The sequence below is a fragment of the Staurois parvus genome, unplaced genomic scaffold (genome assembly GCF_062004578.1).
Source record: "Staurois parvus isolate SC_StPar_1 unplaced genomic scaffold, SC_StPar_1.0 ptg000696l, whole genome shotgun sequence".
NCBI classification, from domain to species: Eukaryota; Metazoa; Chordata; class Amphibia; order Anura; family Ranidae; genus Staurois; species Staurois parvus.
Window position 1 is genome coordinate 1,389,226 of NW_028318492.1, and position 21,911 is coordinate 1,411,136.

The 21,911-nt window shown below is 40.7% G+C and overlaps 1 protein-coding gene across 1 annotated transcript in view; it reads left to right on the plus strand.

Annotated features, from left to right (window-relative positions):
• Window positions 1-19,052: 19,052 nt before the first annotated feature.
• IMPG2 (interphotoreceptor matrix proteoglycan 2) overlaps window positions 19,053-21,911 on the plus strand; it is an 83,368-nt gene continuing 80,509 nt past the window's right edge. The window contains exon 1 of the mRNA XM_089652903.1: window positions 19,053-19,176. Coding sequence (XP_089509029.1) covers window positions 19,053-19,176 — 124 coding nt within the window. The remainder of the gene's footprint in view (window positions 19,177-21,911) is intronic.

Below are 21,911 nucleotides of genomic sequence, written 5' to 3' on the forward strand. Positions count from 1 at the left end.
CTAAAATGCTCAGAAAAAAAGTAATGGATGCCTGTGAGTCTGGTAAAGTATTTAAAAAGATCACCAAAGTATTTGAAGTTAATCATTACACTGTAGGAAAGGTTATATACAAGTGGCATACATTTCAAACTGCTAATTTGTCCAGGGCTGACTGCCCAGCAAATTCTGCCCAGGAGCTGACTGATGCTAAAATAAGTTTCCAGGAACCCCAAAATGCTATTGTGAGATCTTCAGCAGTTGATGTCAAAGTGCATGCATATACCATCAAAAAGAGACTGCATCAACTGCAACTGCATGAAAGGTGTGCTAGGAATATTTGATAGTATGATCCCTTTAAACACTCCTGTGCCTAATTCATGAAACCTTATGACAGTTTCATACACATTACCAGCAGGTAAAATATATTAAGTACAATATTTCTTATTTGTGCCACTTTTAATACCTGGTGCTAATTTTGCAACAAATTCATAAAGAAATCTCTACATAATCAGCGAAAAAGAAAGTGAGGGTAACTAAGACCTCTTGCATATTGGAGTAAATTATGTTGCATGTGTAATAATATATAATACTCCGAAAGACGTTAACCTGTGCTTGAACACCAACTATTGCAGAAGTAGTGTTGGTAGGTAATTACTGACATTAAAGTGTTTTTAAAGGCAGAAGGTTTTTTACTTTAATGCATTCAATGCATTAAGGTAAAAAAAACTTTCTGCGTGTAGTTCCCCCCCCCCCCCCAGCACCCGTTGTACTTGAGCCCAATCTCAGTCCAGTTGTGTGCACGAGAGCAGAGGATCTCCCTCCTCTCTCACTCCTCATTGGCTCAAAGACAGTTGCGGAAGCCACTGACTCCTGCTACTGTCAATCACAGACAGTGACAAGGGAGTGGGGCAGAGTTCTGCTGTCTGTGTCAATAGACACAGATAGCATGGCTCGGGAGCAAGTCTGCATGAGTGCCCCCACAGGGGTACTTGGTGGGGGGAGGAATCCATGAGTACTGGTGTGGGACCCCAGAAGCTGTGGATTTGGGCTGCTTTGTGGAAAACTATTGCACAGAGCAGGTAAGTATAACATGTTTGTTATTTTAAAGAAAAAAAAATTACATTTTTAATCACTTTAACGGGCTGGAAACCTGCAGATGATAGCTGCACCTAACTTGCCAGCAATCCTCAGTACTGAGAGCACGGACTATGGGGTGCAGACAGGTTGCTGCATTCAAAGGCAGCTAAACACCACCTCTGGACACAGGTGCACTCTGGCCATTTTCTGTGCGGTCAGAAAAAAACAAAGCATTGTTCCTGGAAGCTCACAGTCTGTCCAGGGTCGGTCAGAGTCTCTGTTCCCAATTAGATGCTTAGATGAGTAGCTATATGCGATTAACAACAGCTCCGGCAATTGATATGTACAGAGTATAATTCAGACTGAATCTGCTTTTCGCACATAGTGTGTGCATGCAGCATTTAGAAATGCAGGCAAGAACCTACTGGTTCTTGCCAATGGCTGCCACTGCACTTGTGTGCAGCTGTGTGAGTGTAGCTTAAATCTATCTCTACATTGCACTCGCATTCCTGAACAATGTCAGCAAGAGAGCACAAAAACCTGAGCATCCTTGTGGGTAGAAAGTACATTTAGGTGTGGGTAGAAAGTACAGGTGCACCATTCAGCCAAGCTGCTGGCAGCCTGTAAAAACCTGAGAGTCTGGAAGATTTATTGAGCAAGACTAATGTTTAGGGTAGTATACATTCAGGAACTGCATTCCAGGCATTCATCTCTGAGTGCACACTGTCCTAAATGTTAGAGTTCTACAGGCTGGCAGCAGCGTGGCTAGATAATGCGCCTGTGCCTTCCGTCCCCACCTAAAAGCTAGAGTCTCATGCACTGGGGCCAAATGCCCAGTGTGCACAAGGCCTTAATGTGATGAATAGAGAACATAAAGGGGTTGATTTACTAAAACTGGAGAGTGCAAAATCTGGTGCAGCTGTGCAGTCAACTTCTAACTTCGGTTTGTTCAATTAAGCTTTGACAAAAAACAAACAAACAACTGGAAGCTGATTGGTTTCCTAGCACAGCTGCAACAGATTTTTCACTCTCCAGTTTTAGTAAATCAACCCCAAAGTGTCAGTCCACCTGCTCTTCCAGCACTCCACCATGTGTAATGAATGGGGAAGATATACAGTTGTGTTCAAAATAATAGCAGTCAGACATCACTAACCTGATCAATCACTGTTTTTGGTAGAAATGATATTTCTACATGGCAAATAATTTACTAGCAGGTGTAGTAGAGTAATAGAAATCCAACAGACCCAACAGTCATGACATGCATGCTGCTGATTCTGTGTAATTGAATCACTAATTGAAAGGGGCATGTTCAAAATAATAGCAGTGTGGAGTTCTATTAGTGAGGTCATTCATTCTTTGAAAAACAGGTGGCAATTATTGCCCTTATTTAAGGAAGGAAGGCAGCAAATATTGTACATGCTGGGGACAGTGCATTTATCTCTGAAATTCTGAGGAAAATGGATCATTCCAGACATTGTTCAGAAGAACAGTGTACCTTGATTAAAAAGTTGATTGGAGAGGGGAAAACATATAAAGAAGTGCAGAAAATGATAGGCTGCTCAACTAAAATGATCGCAAATGCTTTAAAATGGCAACCAAAATCTGAAAGAAGTGGAAGAAAGCGAAAAACTACCATTGGAATGGATAGAAGAATAGCCAAAATGGCAAGGACTCAGCCAACAATCAGCTGCAGGAAGGTCTAAAGTTACCTATGAGTACTGTTACAATTAGAAGAAGCCTATGTGAAGCCAAGCTATCTGCAAGAAGCCCCCGCAAAGTCCTACTGTTGAAAAAAAGACATGTGCTGAAGAGATTACAATTTGCCAAAGAGCACATTGACTGGCCTAAAGAGAAATGGCGCAACATTTTGTGGACTGATGAAAGTAAGATTGTTCTTTTTGGGTCTAGTGTCCGGAGACAGTTTGTCAGATGACCCCCAAACACTGAATTCAGGCCACAGTACACTGTGAAGACAGTGAAGCATGGTTGTGCAAGCATCATGATATGGGGATGTTTCTCATACTACGGTGTTGGGCCTATTTATCGCATACCAGGGATCATGGATCAGTTTGAATACATCAGAATACTTGAAGAGGTCATGCTGCCTTATGCTGAAGAGGAAATGCCCTTGAAATGGGTGTTCCAGCAAGACAACGACCCCAAACACACCAGTAAATGTGCAACATCTTGGTTCCAGACCAACAAGATTGATGTTATGGAGTGGCCAGCCCAATCCCTGGATCTTAATCCACTAGAAGACTTGTGGGGTGACATCAAAAATGCAGTTTCTGAGGCAAAACCAAGAAATAGAGAAGAACTGTGGAATGTAGTCCAATCATCCTGGGCTGGAATACCTGTTCACAGGTGCCAGAAGTTGGTTGACTCCATGCAACACAGATGTACAGCAGTTCTCAGAAACAGTGCTTATACAACTAAATATTAATTAAGTGATTCAAAGGAAAGCAAAATCTTCAAACATTTTATATAGTGAATGTTTGAGTTTGTAAAGAAGAATACAAACACTGCTATTTTTTTGAGCAGTCTAATATTCACTTTTCTTTAATTTGTTTAGAGGAACAACACAAATTTGATATATTTTTCTTCATGTTTTGATTTGGAATAGAATGTGTAGTGTTCCCAATGCATTTGTGTGTATGGAAATAAAAGCTATTAGAAGGATTTTGAGCTTTATTCACTTTTTTCAACACACTGCTATTATTTTGAACACAACTGTACATTCTATTCACTGACTCTATGGCACCCAGTGTCTAACACCCATACAGTATGCCAAATATAATTATAATATATGGGTATAATGAATAAACAAAGATTTAAACAAACACACCGGGAGTAATATACAGTGCCTTGAAAAAGTATTCATACCCCTTGAAATTTTCGACATTTTGTCATGTTACAACCAAAAACATAAATGGATTTTATTGGGATTTTATAAGATAGACCAACACAAAGTGGCACATAATTGTGAAGTGGAAGGAAAATGATAAATGGTTTTCAACATTTTTTACAAGTAAATATCTGAAAAGTGTGGTGTGCATTTGTATTCAACCCCCTTTACTCTGATACCCCTAACTAAAATCTAGTGGAACCAATTGTCCACCGTTGTGTAATTTAATCTCAGTATAAATACAGCTGTTCTGTGAAGCCCTCAAAGGTTTGTTAGAGATCATTAATGAACAAACAGCATCATGAAGGCCAAAGAATGCACCAGACAGGTCAGAGAAGTTTAAAGCAGGGTTAGGTTAGAAAAACAATATCCCACACTTTGAACATATCACGGAGCACTGTTCAATCCATCATCTGACATGGCACAACTGCAAGCCTATCAAGACATGGCCATCCACCTAAACTGACAGGCTAGGCAAGGAAATTAATTAGAGAAGCAGCCAAGAGGCCCATGGTGAATCTGGAGGAGTTGCAGAGATCCACAGCTCAGGTGGGAGAATCTGTCCACAGGACAACTGTTAGTCGTGCACTCCACAAATCTGGCCTTTATGGAAGAGTGGCAAGATGAAAGCCATTGTTGAAAAAAAGCCATAAGAAGTCCCATTTGCAGTTTGTGAGAAGCCATGTGGGTAACACAGCAAACGTGGAAGAAGGTGCCCTGGTCAGATGATACCAAAATTTAACTTTTTGGCCTAAAAGCAAAACACTATGTGTGGCAGAAAACTAACACTGCACATCACCCTGAACACACCTACCCTACCTTGAAATGTGGTGGTAGCATCATCTTGTTGTGGGGATGCTTTTCTTCAGCAGGGAAAGGGTAGCTGGTCAGAGTTGCTGGGAAGATAAATGGAGCCAAATACAGGGCAATCTTAGAAGAAAACCTGTTCGAGTCTGCAAAAGACTTGAGACTGGGGCAGAGGTTCACTTTCCAGCAGGGCAACGACCCTTAAACATACAGGAATGGTTTAGATTGGGAGTCGGCAACCGATCGATTGCGGTCTACCTTTCAACAGACCTAGCAACCAATCACCTGAGGTTTAATATGAAAAGTTAATTTGGATAGGTCCTCCTCCCACCCTCTTGATGTCAGCAGCAGAAGAGGAGGCTGGGGGAAATGGGGGCAGAAGACATTGCTGGGAGGGAGGGGGCCAGAGGTCACTGCTATAGGGGAAAGGGGGGGCGGAGGATGCTACGGGGGAGGTGCACCCCCATAGCAGTGTCCTCTATTGCCCTTCATATTACCAACCACCCCACAGTATTGTCCTCTGCCCTCCTCCTTTCCCACATATCAGTGACCTCTGCCACCCCCCGCAATTTCCTCTGCCCCCCTTTACTCCATAGCAGTGACCTCTGCCCCCCTTTCACCCTACCAGCAGTGTCCTCTCTCCCCCACACACATCCCTCCCATGAACAGGTATTTTAAAAATCTGAACTCCGAACCAATGGCTGGGGATTGGGATTTTTCTGCCCCCCCAGCTACTCTGGTGTCCTAAGACGGCTGCCTAAACAGACTGCTGGGTAGCTGGGGGACAGAAAATCCCAATCCCCACCCACTTGCTGAGAGTTCCGACTATTCCCTTTATTGTCCTCCTGGAGCAGCTGAAAGCCAGCATCTCCTCCTCACCCTCCCACCAGCGTACAGCTGCTGCAGGAGTAAAATCCAGGGGATCGGTTTTAGTGAACACCTCCCCCACTGCCCGTCCCATCCTTGTTCCTCCCTTTTTCTGCTGCCTGGACCTTCTCCCAAGTCCCCAAGTGCTCCACTTTCAACAGGGCTCCTAAAGAAATTGTAAAAAATATTAAAAAATAAAACTTAAAAAAATCCACTGCTCTACTTACAACAACCTCTGCCCTACTGACACTGTCCACTGCCCTACTGACTGATACTGTCCATTTTTAAGGTAGGCCAAGTTTGTATTTTTACAGTGACATTTGTTTTATTTTATCTTCCTTGCTATTTATTTAGGCCTTGCTAGGTTTTTTTTTTATCTTAAATGGCACTGGACCCTGGTGATCTTTGATCTCTTTCATGTTGTTCAGGTAGATCTCCACTTCTCAAAGGTTGCCTACCCCTGGTTTAGATCAAAGCAATTAGCATGTTAGAATAGCCCAGTCAAAGTCCAGACCTAAATCCAATTGAGAATCTGTGGCGAGACTTGGACATTGTTCTTCACACACACTCTCCATCCAATCTGACAGAGCTTGAGCTATTTTGCAAAGAAGAATGAGCAAAAATGTCACTCTCTAGATGTGCAAAACTGGTTGAGACATTCCCAAATCACTTGCAGCTGTAATTGCAGCAAAAGGTGGTTCTACAAAGTATTGACTCGGGTTGAATATAAATGCACGCAACACTTTTCATTTCTAATTTTCCTTCCACTTCACAATTATGTGCCATAAAATCCCAATAAAATACATTTACCTATTTGGTTGTAACATGACAAAATGTGGAAAATTTCAAGGGATATGAATACTTTTTCAAGGCGCTGTAAATGTACAAGTATAAAACTGTACCTGGTAAGTATAAATACTGTATATCCATATACAACCCCAATTCCAAAAAGCTATTGGTTGGGACATGGCAACAACAAGCTGGAAAATTAAGTGATACTAACAAGAGCCGGAAGAACATTTTGCAACTAATTAGTTTAATTGGCAACAGGTCAGTAACATGATTGGGTGTAAAAAGAGCATCTTGGAGAGTCAGAGTGTCTCTGAAGTAAAGATGGGCAGCAGTTCACCAATCTGTGAAAAGCTGCATCTAAAAATTGTCTGTGAAATTACAAAAATGGTAAATATATAATCATCTACAGTACATAACATCATTAAAAGATTCAGAAAATCTAGAGAAATCACAAGAAAGAAGACCAAAACATAATATTATATGCCCATGATCTTCGGGCCTTCTAAAGGCATTGCATTAAAAACAGGTATGTTTCTCATTTTTTGCCCCCTAACTTTGACTAGTCCCTGTTGGAACACTGACCGAGCCTATTGGGGGTAGTAGGTTATTAGTATACAGAATTTATATATCAACAACAGTTTGCACAGCGCTTTACAAAATTAAGGCAGACATTACAGTTACAAAGCAATTTGGTACAAGAGGAATCAGAGGGCCTTGCCTGTTAAAGCTTACAATCTGCACCGCGTTCCAAATTATTATGCAAATTCTATTTAAGTGTCACAAAGATTAAATATTTTGTTTTCAGTTTAACTCATGGATGGCATTGTGTGTCAGGGCTCTTTTGATCACTGAAAACAATCTCGGACACCTGTGATAATTAGATTGGCAGGGGAGCCCAATTTAAGGAAAAACTACTAAAGGACGGTGTTCCACATTATTAAGCAGAGCACCATTTGCAAGCAATATGGGGAAGAAAAAGGATCTCTCTGCTGCCGAAAAGAGTGAAATAGTTCAATGCCTTGGACGAGGTATGAAAACATTAGATATTTCACGAAAATTAAGCATGATCATCACACTATTAAGAGATTTGTGGCTGATTTAGAGCACAGACGGGTTCGTGCAGATAAAGGCACATTGAGGAAGATTTCTGCCAGATCCATGCATCAGATCAAGAGAGCAGCTGCTAAAATACCATTACATAGCGGCAAACAGATATTTGAAGCTGCTGGTGGCTCTGGAGTCCCACGGACATCAAGGTGTAGAGTCCTCCAGAGTCTTGCAACTGTGCATAAACCTTCTATTCGGCCACCACTAACCAATGCTCACAAGCAGAAACGGCGGCATTGGGCAGAAAAATACATGAAGACTAATTTTCAAACAGTCCTGTTCACTGATGAGTGCCTTGCAACCCTGGAAGGTCCAGATGGATGGAGTAGTGGATGGTTGGTGGATGGCCACCCTGTTTCAACAAGGCTGCAAAGTCGGTAAGGCGGTGGTGGAGTCATGTAATAGGACACCAATCGGGAACAATCCACATGTTTCGGTATATTACTTGTCTATGTAGTGTAAAAACTGTGGGAGGAGTTAGGGTGGTAAATTTGGCTATAATAAGAATATATCTGTGAGAGAACAATAAGTGGTCTTGCCATGCAATAACACTTAATAACAGCAATAGCTTAATAGCAATAGGGTGCAATCAAAATATCAAGTTTTACAGCTTTAAACCTGTAGTGAACATTTTGTATTTTTTTTTGTTTGTCTCCTGCATCTTTAAAAATAGATTTTAGTAACTAAAGTCTCTTTTAAAAGATGTAAGTTTAGTTTAGAGAAGTATAGTATAAGAAAAAGTGCTTATTTTGATGGCAAAAAACATGGAATAATAGTTACTGTAAACATGTTATATTTTTTATCTCCAACAGAGACCTTAGAGAAGTGTGGCAGAAAAAAGAAAAAAGGGCCTCTTTGATGGCCAAAAAACATTGCATAAAATAAATAACAATTGTAAACATTTTGCATTTTTTATCTCCAGCATCTTATTAAAAGAGAGCTAAGAGAAGTAGTGCATTAAGAAAAAACAAAAAAGTGCTTATTTAGATGCCAAAAAACATGGCATAACAATAGTAAACATTTTACCAAAGATGTGCTAATAGAGCAGCCATGGTTTGTGTTGTACAGCAGGAACAAGACTTGTGTAATACCCTTTTTCTGATGCAAAATACCACTTCAATGGCTGTGTGTGGATTGCATTCTATTCAATTAAGAATGTCCCCCAAGGCGGTGGAGAGCGGGCCTCTCCTGCACCTGTCCCCTCAGCGGCGCTGCCAGTGTAATGGCGGTGCTGAAGAAGCCGGAAGTTGGAAACCAGAACTCGGCTTCACAATGAGGCTTGGAACGCAGGTGCAGCCGCTCCATCATCTGTGAACACAGTTTGCCGTGCCATCCAAAATTGCAAGGTAAAGCTCTGTCACTCATAGAAGATCATGATCCAGAAATGCTGCCATCTTGTCTGGGCAACATCTCATTTAAAATAGTCTGTTGCAAAGTGGAAAACTGTTCTGTGGTCTGATGAATCAAAATTTGACAATCTTTTTGGCAACCATGGGTGCTGTATCTGCTGGGCTAAGGAGGGGAGGGACCCTCTGGCTTATTATCACATCTCTGATGGTGTGGGGGTACATTAGTGCATATGGAATGGGCAGCTTGTACATCTGGAAAGGCTCCATCAATTCTGATAGATACACTTTATTGCCAAAAGTATTTGGACGCCTGCCTTTACAAGCACATGAACTTTAATGGCATCGCAGTCTTAGTCTGTACGGTTCAATATTGAGTTGGCCCACTCTTTGCAGCTATAACAGCTTAAACTCTTCTGGGAAGGTTGTCCACAAGGTTTAGTCTATGGGAATGTTTGACCATTCTTCCAGAAGTGCATTTGTGAGGTCAGGCACTGATGTTGGACGAGAAGGCCTGGCTCACAGTCTCCACTCTTAATTCATCCCAAAGGTGTTCTATCGGGTTGAGGCAGGGGTGTATTTACAACAAGGCAAACAAGGCATTTGCCTAGGGTGGCATTTTTCAGGGGGGGCAGCACTGCCCCTTGGAAGAAGGGACAGAAGAAGGGACATACGCAGCATGGGGACCTGGTGGGCTCCGAGAGATGCTGTGGGTTTAATGACGGTGTATGCATAGTCCGACTCTCGTTCCTGGGGATGTCCGGAGCTATGAAGGTGAATGTCTTTCTCTCTCTTGCCATGGGGGATGGTGGCTGGTGTATGGGGGGTAGTGGTAGTGGAGGGCAGGGGTGCTCCTGATCAATGTCGGCCTCTTTATGCCGGGGGGGAGGGTTGGGGGCGCCAATTATTGTGTTGCCTAGGTCAGGACTTTGTCAGGCCAATCAAGTTCCTCCAGCCCAAGCTCGCTCATCCATGTCTTTATGGACCTTGCTTTTTGCACTGGTGCGCAGTCATGTTGGAACAGAAATGAGCCATCCCCAAACTGTTCCTACAAAGTTGGGATCATGAAATTGTCCAAAATGTGTTGGTATGCTGACACTTTAAGCGTTCCCTTCACTGGAACTGAGGGGCCAAGCCCAACCCCACACCATAATCCTCCCTCCACCAAACTTTACACTTGGTTCAATGCAGTCAGGCAAGTACTGTTCTCCTGGCAACCCGCCAAACCCAGACATGTCCATTGGATTGCCAGACAGAGAAGCGTGATTCATCACTCCAGAGAACACGGCTCCACTGCTCTAGAGTCCAGTGGCGGCGTGCTTTACACCACTGTATCCAACGCTTTGCATTGCACTTGGTGATGTAAAGCTTGGATGCAGCTGCTTGGCCATGGAAAACATTCCATGAAGCTCTCTACACACTGTTTTTGTGCTAATCTGAAGGCCACACAAAGTTTGGAGGTCTTTAGCTATTGACTCTTTAGACTTTTAATGACTTTTGTACACTGTGTGCTTCAGCATGCGCTGACCCCGCTCTGTCATTTTACATGGCCTACTGCTTTGTGGCTGAGTTTCTGTTGTTCTCAGTTGCACGGGTGCAACCTAACACGGTACCATGCTTTAATTCATTGAGCTCCTGAGAGCGACCCATTCTTTCACAAATGTTTGTAGAAGTAGTCTGAATGCCTAGGTACTTGATTTTATACACCTGTAGCCATAGAGGTGATTGGAACACCTGAATCTAATGATTTGGAGGGGTGTCCCAATACATTTGGCAATATAGTGTATATCCAGGCATAGGCTTCCAACCAGACAACATCTATTTTAGGGAAGGCCTTGCATATTTGAGCCAGACAATGCTAAACCACATACTGCATCTATGACAACAGCATGGCTTTGTAATAGAAAGGTTTGGGTGCTCAACTTGCCTGCCGGCAGTCGAGACCTTTCACCAACTGAAAATATTTGGCACATCTTGCAATGAAAAATATGACAAGACCCAGGACTGTTGAGTTACAATCCTATATCAGACAAGAATGGAACAACATTCCTCTCCCAAAACTCCAGCAACTGGTCTCTTCAGTTCCCAGACATTTACAGAGTGTTGTTAAAAGAAGAGATGATGCTACAACATGGAAAACATGGCCCTGTCCCAGCTTTTTTGAGATGTGTTGCTGCCACCAGTTTCAAAATCACCTTATTTTTTTCGTAAAATGGTACATAGGATATGCTATACCTTTGTGGAGAACTAGGACTGCAGAGAGCACAGCACAGGGAGAACGATCCTCAAGTCAATAATATGGAATAGCAAAAATTAAATAGTCCACAGGGCAACCAGAAGGCACAGCAAGGGATTACAATGCTCAGGATGGTAAAATGGGACAGCAAAGGGAAAATAGTCCACAGGGCAACCAGAAGGCACAGCAATGGAAAATGATCCTCAGAACAGTAATATGGGACAGCAAAGGGGAAATAGTCCACAGGGCAACCACAAGGCACAGCAAGGGAGAACAATCCTTAGGACAGTAATATCGACAGAAAGGGGAAATAGTCCACAGGGAGGCCATAAGGCACAGCAATGGTTGAATTTGGCACACGGAGCAAGGTTCCAGGCAGAGTGGAGTTTGGCACAGCAGTGGTTAACTCCGTGGCACACATGGCAGAGCAGGCATGGCAAGGTTGCAGAAATCCACCAGGCGGTAATAGGGAACAGCAAAGGTTAATCTTTTGTGGAGAGGAACTATGGTATAGGAACAGGTAACAGTCCACAGGGCAACAGTAGGCATGGTGAGGGGCAGGGATCCTCCAGGCAGTAACAGGGCACAGCAAGGGTTAAGTGTCCAGCACACAGGGCAGAGATCATTCACAGGCAGATGGTGGGTCCTCAGAGGGAGTCCTGTCTGCGGCTTCAGGAGTACACAAGTTGGGAAGCAAAGACGCGGCAAGGAAAAATAGTGGAACCTCAAGGAGAAATAATTCTCAGGACAGTAAAAAGACAGCCAATACGGAACTGCATGTCCAAGCACTCCTGGTGTCCAGAAAGTAGCACACAGCCCATGTGGGCAGCAGTCCTGCCCATCTAATCTGAGGTCTCCTCTATATTCAGTCACCACTAGACCTGTAATGTTAAGCCCCCTCATATTCACCATCAGACCCCTTCCCCCCATGTGAAGCTTCCCTTAAATTCATCCAGCAAATTTGGACTCTGATACCCTGATAAATACTCCATGGCACACTGGTGTTCAGTGTAGATTCCTCTATAACAGAGAGTATGTACACAAACCACCAATGTAAAAAGCCATATACAATAATTGCCAATTTAACAGAGGCATTCACATGGAAGACCAATGTAACAGGAGTATTTACACAGCCCACCAATGCCCCCAGTATAATGGAGGTCAGTGTGTATATCTTAAGGCTGCATTCACACCTGAGAGATTATCTGCTTGAAGCTTGTAGCTCTAAACTGCTCAAAAGCCAAACCCGATTCATTTCAATGGCCCCTGTTCACATATGAGCGTTCTGTCGCCTGAAGCAAAATGCATGTCACTCAAAAAGTACATCTTCTTTTTGGCAGATTACAAGTGTTTTTGGCCCCATAGATCTCAATTAAAATGCCTGAAAATGTGTGACTTGAGCAATTGTCATGCATTTTCTGTTCAAACAGTAGTTCTCCACCCCTAATTTCCTCCCCCGCTCCTCCCCCTAGTGCTTTCTTTTGGCTAAATAAAAATGACTGAAGGTGCAAAACACTTGATATACGCTTCTACAATGCTTGCAATACACTTCTAAAAATGTGAATGCAGCCTAAGATAAGTTTACCTTTTGACCAAAAATAATAAATCATAATTTTTTGCAGGTAAAAATATGTGCATTTAATGTTTTTTTCTGCAGGAGCCTGTAAAGCATTGCACCAGCGATCAGCAGAGCACTGGTGCCATGCAGGTCTCCTGCAGATCTGTCAGCATATCTGCTTGCCCGTACGGAATGTACGAGTGTGCAGATATATTGACAGGAAGAATCAATTAACTGCCACGGCGCTCTACAGCTCCAACATAGTTCATTGAGAACTACAAGCCTACAGCAGCTAAGGCTTTCGGGACTTGTAATTCATTCATTCATTCACAGAACTCTGTGAATGAATGAAGCAACCGTGTGAGTGGAGCCGCGCATGGCCGTGTTCTATTCCACAAAAAAATTACAGCTTGTACGGGTAACTTCCCTCCCGTACTGTCAAGGCAGGGAGGGAATCGGGCGGTGGCTGCAGCATCGGGAACATGTTACATTGCATGTTCCACCGTAAAAACAGGTGGAACAAGTAACATGTTCCCAAAGGTGAACTTATCCTATAATTATAATGGTGGTCAGTAGTGTAAATGCATCTGCTACATTGGTGATCACTGTAAATGCCCCCATTAAATTGCTGGCCAGTATCAATGTATTTGTTACATTGGTAGTCAAGTATAATCCCATGTTACATTTGTGGTCATGGTATATTTCCCCATTACAGTGATTAATTATCCTGTTACATTGGAGGTCACTGTAAATGCCCCCATTAAATTGGTGGCCAGTATCAATGCATTTGTTACATTGGTAGTCAAGTATAATCCCATGTTACATTAGTGGTCATGGTATATTTCCCCATTACAGTGATGAATTATCCTGTTACATTGGAGGTCACTATAAATGCCCCCATTAAATTGGTGGCCAGTATCAATGCATTTGTTACATTGGTAGTTAAGTATAATCCCATGTTACATTAGTGGTCATGGTATATTTCCCCATTACAGTGATGAATTATCCTGTTACATTGGAGGTCACTGTAAATGCCCCCATTAAATTGGTGGCCAGTATCAATGCATTTGTTACATTGGTAGTCAAGTATAATCCCATATTACATTAGTGGTCATGGTATATTTCCCCATTACAGTGATTAATTATCCTGTTACATTGGAGGTCACTGTAAATTCCCCCATTAAATTGGTGGCCAGTATCAATGCATTTGTTACATTGGTAGTAAAAATATAATCCCACGTTACATTAGTGGTCATGGTATATTTCCCCATTACAGTGATTAATTATTCTGTTACATTGGAGGTCACTATAAATGCCCCCATTAAATTGGTGGCCAGTATCAATGCATTTGTTACATTGGTAGTAAAAATATAATCCCACGTTACATTAGTGGTCATGGTATATTTCCCCATTACAGTGATGAATTATCCTGTTACATTGGAGGTCACTATAAATGCCCCCATTAAATTGGTGGCCAGTATCAATGCATTTGTTACATTGGTAGTTAAGTATAATCCCATGTTACATTAGTGGTCATGGTATATTTCCCCATTACAGTGATGAATTATCCTGTTACATTGGAGGTCACTGTAAATGCCCCCATTAAATTGGTGGCCAGTATCAATGCATTTGTTACATTGGTAGTCAAGTATAATCCCATATTACATTAGTGGTCATGGTATATTTCCCCATTACAGTGATTAATTATCCTGTTACATTGGAGGTCACTGTAAATTCCCCCATTAAATTGGTGGCCAGTATCAATGCATTTGTTACATTGGTAGTAAAAATATAATCCCACGTTACATTAGTGGTCATGGTATATTTCCCCATTACAGTGATTAATTATTCTGTTACATTGGAGGTCACTATAAATGCCCCCATTAAATTAGTGGCTAGTATCAATGCATGTGTTACATTGGTAGTAAAGTATAATCCCACGTTACATTAGTGGTCATGCTATATTTCCCCATTATAGTGATGAATTATCCTGTTACATTGGAGGTCACTATAAATGCCCCCATTACATTGGTGACCAGTATCAATGCATTTGTTACATTGGTAGTCAAGTATAATCCCATGTTACATTAGTGGTCATGGTATATTTCCCCATTACAGTGATTAATTATTCTGTTACATTGGTGGTCACTGTAAATTACCTTGTTACATTGGTGATAAGTATAAATTTCCCTACCTCACTATGAGCATAAATGCTTTCACGTTATTCGTGTTCAGGGACAGAAGGGTGCTGTCACATTAATGTTCAGTCCACAGTTTGCGATGTTTAGTGGGAGAAGGCCACTAATTGAGTGAAGGGCCCATATTCATTGTTGTTAGTGGTTACTTTTCTTTAAACAAGAGCTCTTATTTATTTATTGCAGGTACTTATATAGCAGCACTTTACATATGTATATATTGCACATTCACATCAGTCCCTGCCCTCAAGGAGCATACAATCTAGAGTTCCTAACTCACATTCATACATACACATATTAGGGCCAATTAACCTAACAGCATGCCTTCGGAGTGTGTCGGAGGAAACCTACACAGGCACATGGAGAACATGCAAACTCCAGGCAGGTAGTTTCTTGGTTGGGATTTGAACAGACAACCCTAGGGCTGCTAGGTGGAAGTGCTAACCACTTAGCCACTGTGCTGCCTGTAGATTCCTGCTGCAGATACTTTTTGTAGGAGACAGAGTATGTCCAGAGGTGTTTGTGGGACCTCTACACCTAAATTGGTCTTCCCTTCTTGCTTGACAAGTAGCCTGCTGCAGAAGGTCCTCCAGATACTTTCCCATGTTTTGCCCTTATTTATGTATAGTATATCCTCATAGCATTTCAACACAAATTCCTGACCCTCTCTCTACAGCTGTTGATGCTTCACTGGACCTGTGGGTATCAGGAGCTTCCTAGGTTAGGGAGGATCCATTGCATTCTTCTATAGGCCCAAGTGTCAACTTGGGGTGTTTACGTTTTTATGTTCCCCTTGGCATCTGCTTCTCTTGGGGGTTCACCCCGGTGTTTTGTTCAAATGGTCATACCATGTTGTTGGTCCGTCTTCCATGTTTGGCAATTTGTTTTTACACTATATTAGTGGGTCTTGGTTGAGCAGATTTTCGCTAACTCAGGTTCAGTTTTTCCCACCCGTATGCAGTCTTTCCTTTCTAGCAGAGACCTTTTCCACCTTAGAACGGTAATCTGCCACTCTCCTAGTAAAGCAAAAAATAAACTAACGTCCACCCAAATCAGTGCATAAAGAGTTACATACATAACCAAGGGTGCTAGAACCATACCTCAAGAAAGAGCCAGGAATAATAAAATTATAGCCAGCACTTCAGACAGCTAGCTTTTCATGTTTTATATATTCATGAAAGGAAGCATCATATAAAGCCTTAAAGTGTTACTAAACCCATAACCCTGCATTCACTATATCTGGTCTCCCACAGTACACACAACATGGACATGCAATTATTTTAGTAAATATAAACTGCTAAGTACCTTTTCTCATCAGCAGTATATAGCAGTCTTGTGACTTCTATCAGTGTCCAGCAGAGCACTAGTTAAAGTCTTTCTGCTGTGGGAGGATACAAAACCACTGACCTCTGTCTGGACAGTGCTGATTGGCCCTGTGCTGATCACATGTACTCTTCCAAGAAAAAAAAAAACCTCTCTAATCTAGCTATACACACCAAACTGAGCATGTAAAGAGTGTCTCCACATGATATGTCTTATCAGGAGATAAGAGGGAGACACTGGAAGAAGGGGAGGATCAGAGAAGAGAGGATCAAACAGCTTTTTTACACAATGCAGAGGATTAACCCCTTAGGTTCCACAGTGAGTATAACAAGCATGCTTTACTGCATATACAGATTCATTTTACTGTTGTGGGTTTATTAACACTTTAACAATAAATGGTGGTGCATGTACAAGATTTTCCCACAGTTCCTCTATCTAGACAAAAGCAAACTCTCAGCTAGAAGCATCATATACATTATCATTAGAACAAGGACGAGATCCAGGCTAACAGTACTGCAATTAACAAACATCAGTACACATGGATACTGTTGATACCAGAAAATTCCTTCATTCGGCATGCAAACACTCAGAGTCAGGCGGCAGTGGGAATCAGCATTTCCGATTAAAAAAACATTTAACAAGTGAGATTCATCTCATACATTAGTCTGTTGTTGCATGTGAGTGCTGTCATAATTGGCGTGTTACAGCAATGTGATAATGTGACTGGGACCTAAATATTCACATATTTCTGGTGCCTTCTCAACTTCATAGCAAACAACACTGGCCAGCAGTACTCAGGGGAATATGTCAACAACTGTGCTGCATCATTTTATTTAACCACTTGCCGACCAGCTGCAGTACATACGCTGTGGCTGGGCACGGCACCTGCAGGCAAAATCACGTACATGTACATAAATTTGCCTGGTCCGGATCAGGGGTGTGCTAGTCATATAATGACGCTGTACTGCGCTGGTGACAGTATGTAAAAAAAAAATAGTGAAAAAAATGTATTACATTTTTTAATTTTCACTAAATTGTCACAAAAAATTACTTAAAAAAACTTGCCATGCCTCTTACTAAATGCCTCAGACTGTCCACTTTCCAAAAAGGGGTCATTTGGGCTGTATTTGTACTGTCCTGGCATTTTAGGGCCTCAAGAAATGAGATTGGCCATCAGTACATCAGAATTGTTCAGTTTTCAGATATATATACCTTAGTATGTAGACAATATAACTTTCATGCAAACCAATTAAAATACACTTATTGGGATTTTTTTTATCAAAGACATACATTTTGGCCTAAATTTATGTTGAAATTTTTGGTCTTTTTTTTTATATTGCAAAAAATAAAAACCCAGTGGTGATCAAATACCACCAAATGAAAGCTCTATTTGTGTGAAATGTCATAAATTTCATTTCGGTACAGTATTGCCTGACAGTGCGACTACCAGTTAAAGTAGTACTGTGCTGAATAGCAAAAAAATGGCATGCTCATGAAGGAGGTATTATCTGCTGGAGGTCAAGTGGTTAAGAGATTGTAGTCTCCAAAAATAAAAATGGTAGGTGTTTGATATGCCCATCAATTTATATTATACATGTGTCCCTATGTTGTTGCCTATTTTTTTAATATTTTATGATGGCATAAAATAAAACAAACCCATCCAAAAAAACTTGTTTTTTTCACCAGCATCTGACCACTGGCTAATGATTATTGCCCATTTTAGCATTTATTTGTTCTTGTTGTCATCTGGGAATTGCTATTGCTCAAACTGCTGCAACACTGAATGAACGATAAACATGTTTAATTAGGTGTAAAATGCTCTTCCTATCAATGGGCTGTCTCTTTACAACTTGACAGGCTCTGCTAAAGAGCTTACCAGCGCAGATTAAACCTAAAAAAAAACTGTCTCTTCTCCCATCTGTTGAGTTGTCACTCGCCATTCAGCTGCCAGTCTAAACGAAGTTGGAAGACTGTTTTTTTATATTTTGTACAATATTTTTTATCTTTATACATGCTTAGCCTTCATACAATTTTACCTTTATGGTAAAATAAAAAAATACATTTATTATTTTCTTTTCTTCTGAAGCTATAGTGAGAAGAATGCTTAATTTTTTTTGGAAAATACTTTTGGGATTTTTCTCTGTGACAATATTGGAAGGACAGCTGCAAACTTTAACAGGTAATGTTTGGATTTACAAATTTAATTATTTAATTTTATATGAATAACAACGTTACAGCATTTTATATATATTTTGTATCATACTACATATTCGGCATATGCCATGCAGAATTGAATGTATATTTTATTTTTTTTACTTATTTGCCAACAAATAAGGATTTGGGAAACATGGCAATAAGCAAGCGATTTTAATATAATTTGTAAAACCAGTATTAATGGTAGAACAGTAGTCTACATTTTTTAATGTAAACTGTCTGTATCAGAACTCTATCTAGAGTAGAGTCCTATTAAAATTAGTGATTAATACAGTGCAATAGTTGTTTTAGTAATGAACAAGTGAATTGTATTTTCGTCTAACTTTCCAAATGTTTTCATGTAAACTTTTTGTCTTATGAATCAATAACTTCAATCAGGGTGTTTTCTCCAAATACCGTTAACCTTGCCAGTGTGACATGATATATTTGCAACTAATTTCAGGATTACTATTGTGAGTTTTACATTAAAAAAGTTGTTAGCTATAAAAGTACAAAATGAAAGTATTGAAGTGTCAGTGGAAAACTATATGAACCTTTTTACATTTTAAAAACAGTATTTTTGCTATAAAGGACTCACCAAAATAAAACATGTATATAATATTGAAACTAAATTATTTCTGCTGCCAACATGATAGCTAATAGAACTATGACGTTTAAAAAGCCTTTCCAAACGGTAACACAAAGAGGTCCCTTTTCTCCATATTCTTCTCTTATAAATAGTACTTCTGTAGTAGTAAATTTAGTGAGACATGAAACTGTTGCCGGTGTTGGTAAGAGTCGTGTGCAGTTGTCTGTTGTGTAATGGCAGCGATACTAAATGCTATAGATTAGTTTGTGTTGGACTTTCGGCATAAAAACTCAGAAACTGCAAGTTCATAGGCAGCAAGTTTATAAAGTTGATTGGGGTAGTCTGCAGCCATCTCAAGTGCTATATTATTAGAAGATTCTAGTGAGTCATTATTCAATTCTAAAAGAGCATTATATAAAGGAGGTTTTAATGACACTCATGGATAAATATGTGAAAACTTCTGAAATGTTTAATTTCATATTTACTTTAGTAAGTGATAATGCATGTGACACTTGGCTGAAATAAACTACATAATTGTATAATCACAAGGCACATTTGGCCATAAGAACATGGAACATGCCTGACTTGAGAATATAACACTAGAAAGGGAGTAATGTGTTGCATCCAGTAGCTAAGACATCCTGAATCTGTTGGTTAACTTGTCCAACAGACCTTCAATAATCATGAACAGAAGGTGGTGGTTGGCCGCATACCTCTTTTCCACTCACATAGATTTAAATGATATTAGTATTATTGGTTCTTTTACACAGTGCATATAGGGTTTTTTTTCATATAGTAGGTATAGTAGTCCTTTAAATGGCAGCTGTATGAAGAATAGAACACAATAATAATGATACTCAGCTAAGCAGAATGAAAGAAACAAGCTTATGCTATTAATTAAAACTTGGCACACCATATGAATTCAGAGGAAAAAATCCAAAAATGCTGAACTCGTACCCCTTTCTTATACAGCTTTTAATAGATGGGTAAAGCATAGCCAAAAATTCCTGACTCAGGCTGTTCTATCAATGGACCATTTTCCCTTAAGCACGGTTTACAAGTGCATATTCATGACAGTTTGCATGGTAAGTAATTAGACTGGTTACTTTAGATTATTTTCAATTAATACACCTGTGCAATAATCTGGAAGTATGGGTTTTTAGTGGAACACAAGGACTAGGGGACCAAAACTCTGCAATGGTAATATGACAAGTATATAGAGGGTTCATTTGTAGAACTCATGCAGACTGAAGCCCTCTGTACCTAACAATTTTGGTTTAGCATTAACCTTTTATTAAGTAAAGTTGTATGTAAAATAATAAATGCTTTAGAGAAGAATATATTTAATTTTGGAAATGGTATGTAGGATTTTTTAAGCTAGTGCTAGTTTTATATACACTATATTGCAGAAAGTATTGGGACACCTGCCTTTACACGCACATGAACATTAATGGCATCCCAGTCTTAGTCCGTAGGGTTCAATATTGAGTCGGCCCACCCTTTGCAATTATAACAGCTTCAGATCTTCTGGGAAGGCTGTCCACAAGGTTTAGGAGTGTGTTTATGGGAATGTTTGATCATTCTTCCAGAAGCACATTTGTAAGGTCTAGCACTGATATTGGACGAGAAGTCTTTGCTTTACTTCATCCCAATGGTGTTCTATCAGGTTGAGGTCAGTACTCTGTGCAGGCCAGTCAAAGTCCACCCCAAACTCATTCATCCATGTCTTTATGAATCTTGCTTTGTACACTGGTGCGCAGTCATGTTGGAACAGGAAGAGGCCATCCCCAAACTGTTCCCACAAAGTTGGGATCATGAAATTATCCAAAACGTCTTGGTGTGCTAACGCCTTAAGAGTTCCCTTCACTGGAGCTAAGGAGCCAAGCCCAGCCCGTGAAAAACAACCCCACATCATAATCTCCCTCCACCAAACTTTACACTTACACAATGCAGTCAGGAAAGTACCATTCTCCTGGCAACTGCCAAACCTATTAAGTCCATCGGATTGCCGGACAGAGAAGCGTGATTCAGCATGCCAGCTGACACATCTCCACCACTGCATCCAACGCTTTGCATTGCCCTTGGTGATGTAAGGCTTGGATGCAGCTGCTTGGTTATGGGAACCCATTCCATGAAGCTCTCTACGCACTGTTGTTGTGCTAATCTGAAGGCCACACAGTTTGGAAGTCTTTAGCGATTGACTCTGCAGACAGTTGGTGACTTCTGTGCACTGTGCATTTCAGCGTGTGCTGACCCCGCTCTGTCATTTTACTTGCTGTTGTTCCCAGTTGCTTATAATACCACTAAAAACTGACTGTGGAATATTTAGTAACAAGGAAATTTCATATATGGACTTATTGCACAGTGAAACCTATCACAGTACCACACTTGAATTCACTGAGCTCCTGAGAGTGACCCACTCTTTCACAAATGTTTGTAGAAGCAGTCTGCATGTCTAGGTGCTTTATTTTATACACCTGTGTCCATGGAGGTGATTGGAACACCTGAATCCAATTTGGAGGGGTGTCTCAATACTTTTGACAATATAGTGTATGTCTGCAACAGAATGTTGACTATTCTGACAATATGACCATTGACAGTTGACATATTACTTCTTTTTTGCACATTCATTTTCTATTTGATTTTGTTTTAAAGTGAAGCTGTCAGAAAGGAAAAATGAGTGCTTCCCCTGCTTACATTTTTTAAAGTTGAGCTCCAAGCAAACAGCTAACTACATAAAGAAATATGTATAAGAAAGCTGCTTTACCTGCCAAACTATTTGTATTTCTGTCTATTAAGTTCTAAAATTTACACAGCTCTGTCACATAGGACATCTTTGTCTGACAGGATCAGAGACTTGATTTTTTTCGCCTCTATTGAATGTAGTCACCCTCCCCACCCCCGAGCTTGTGACTAGACAGTGAAAGCAGAAGCAAC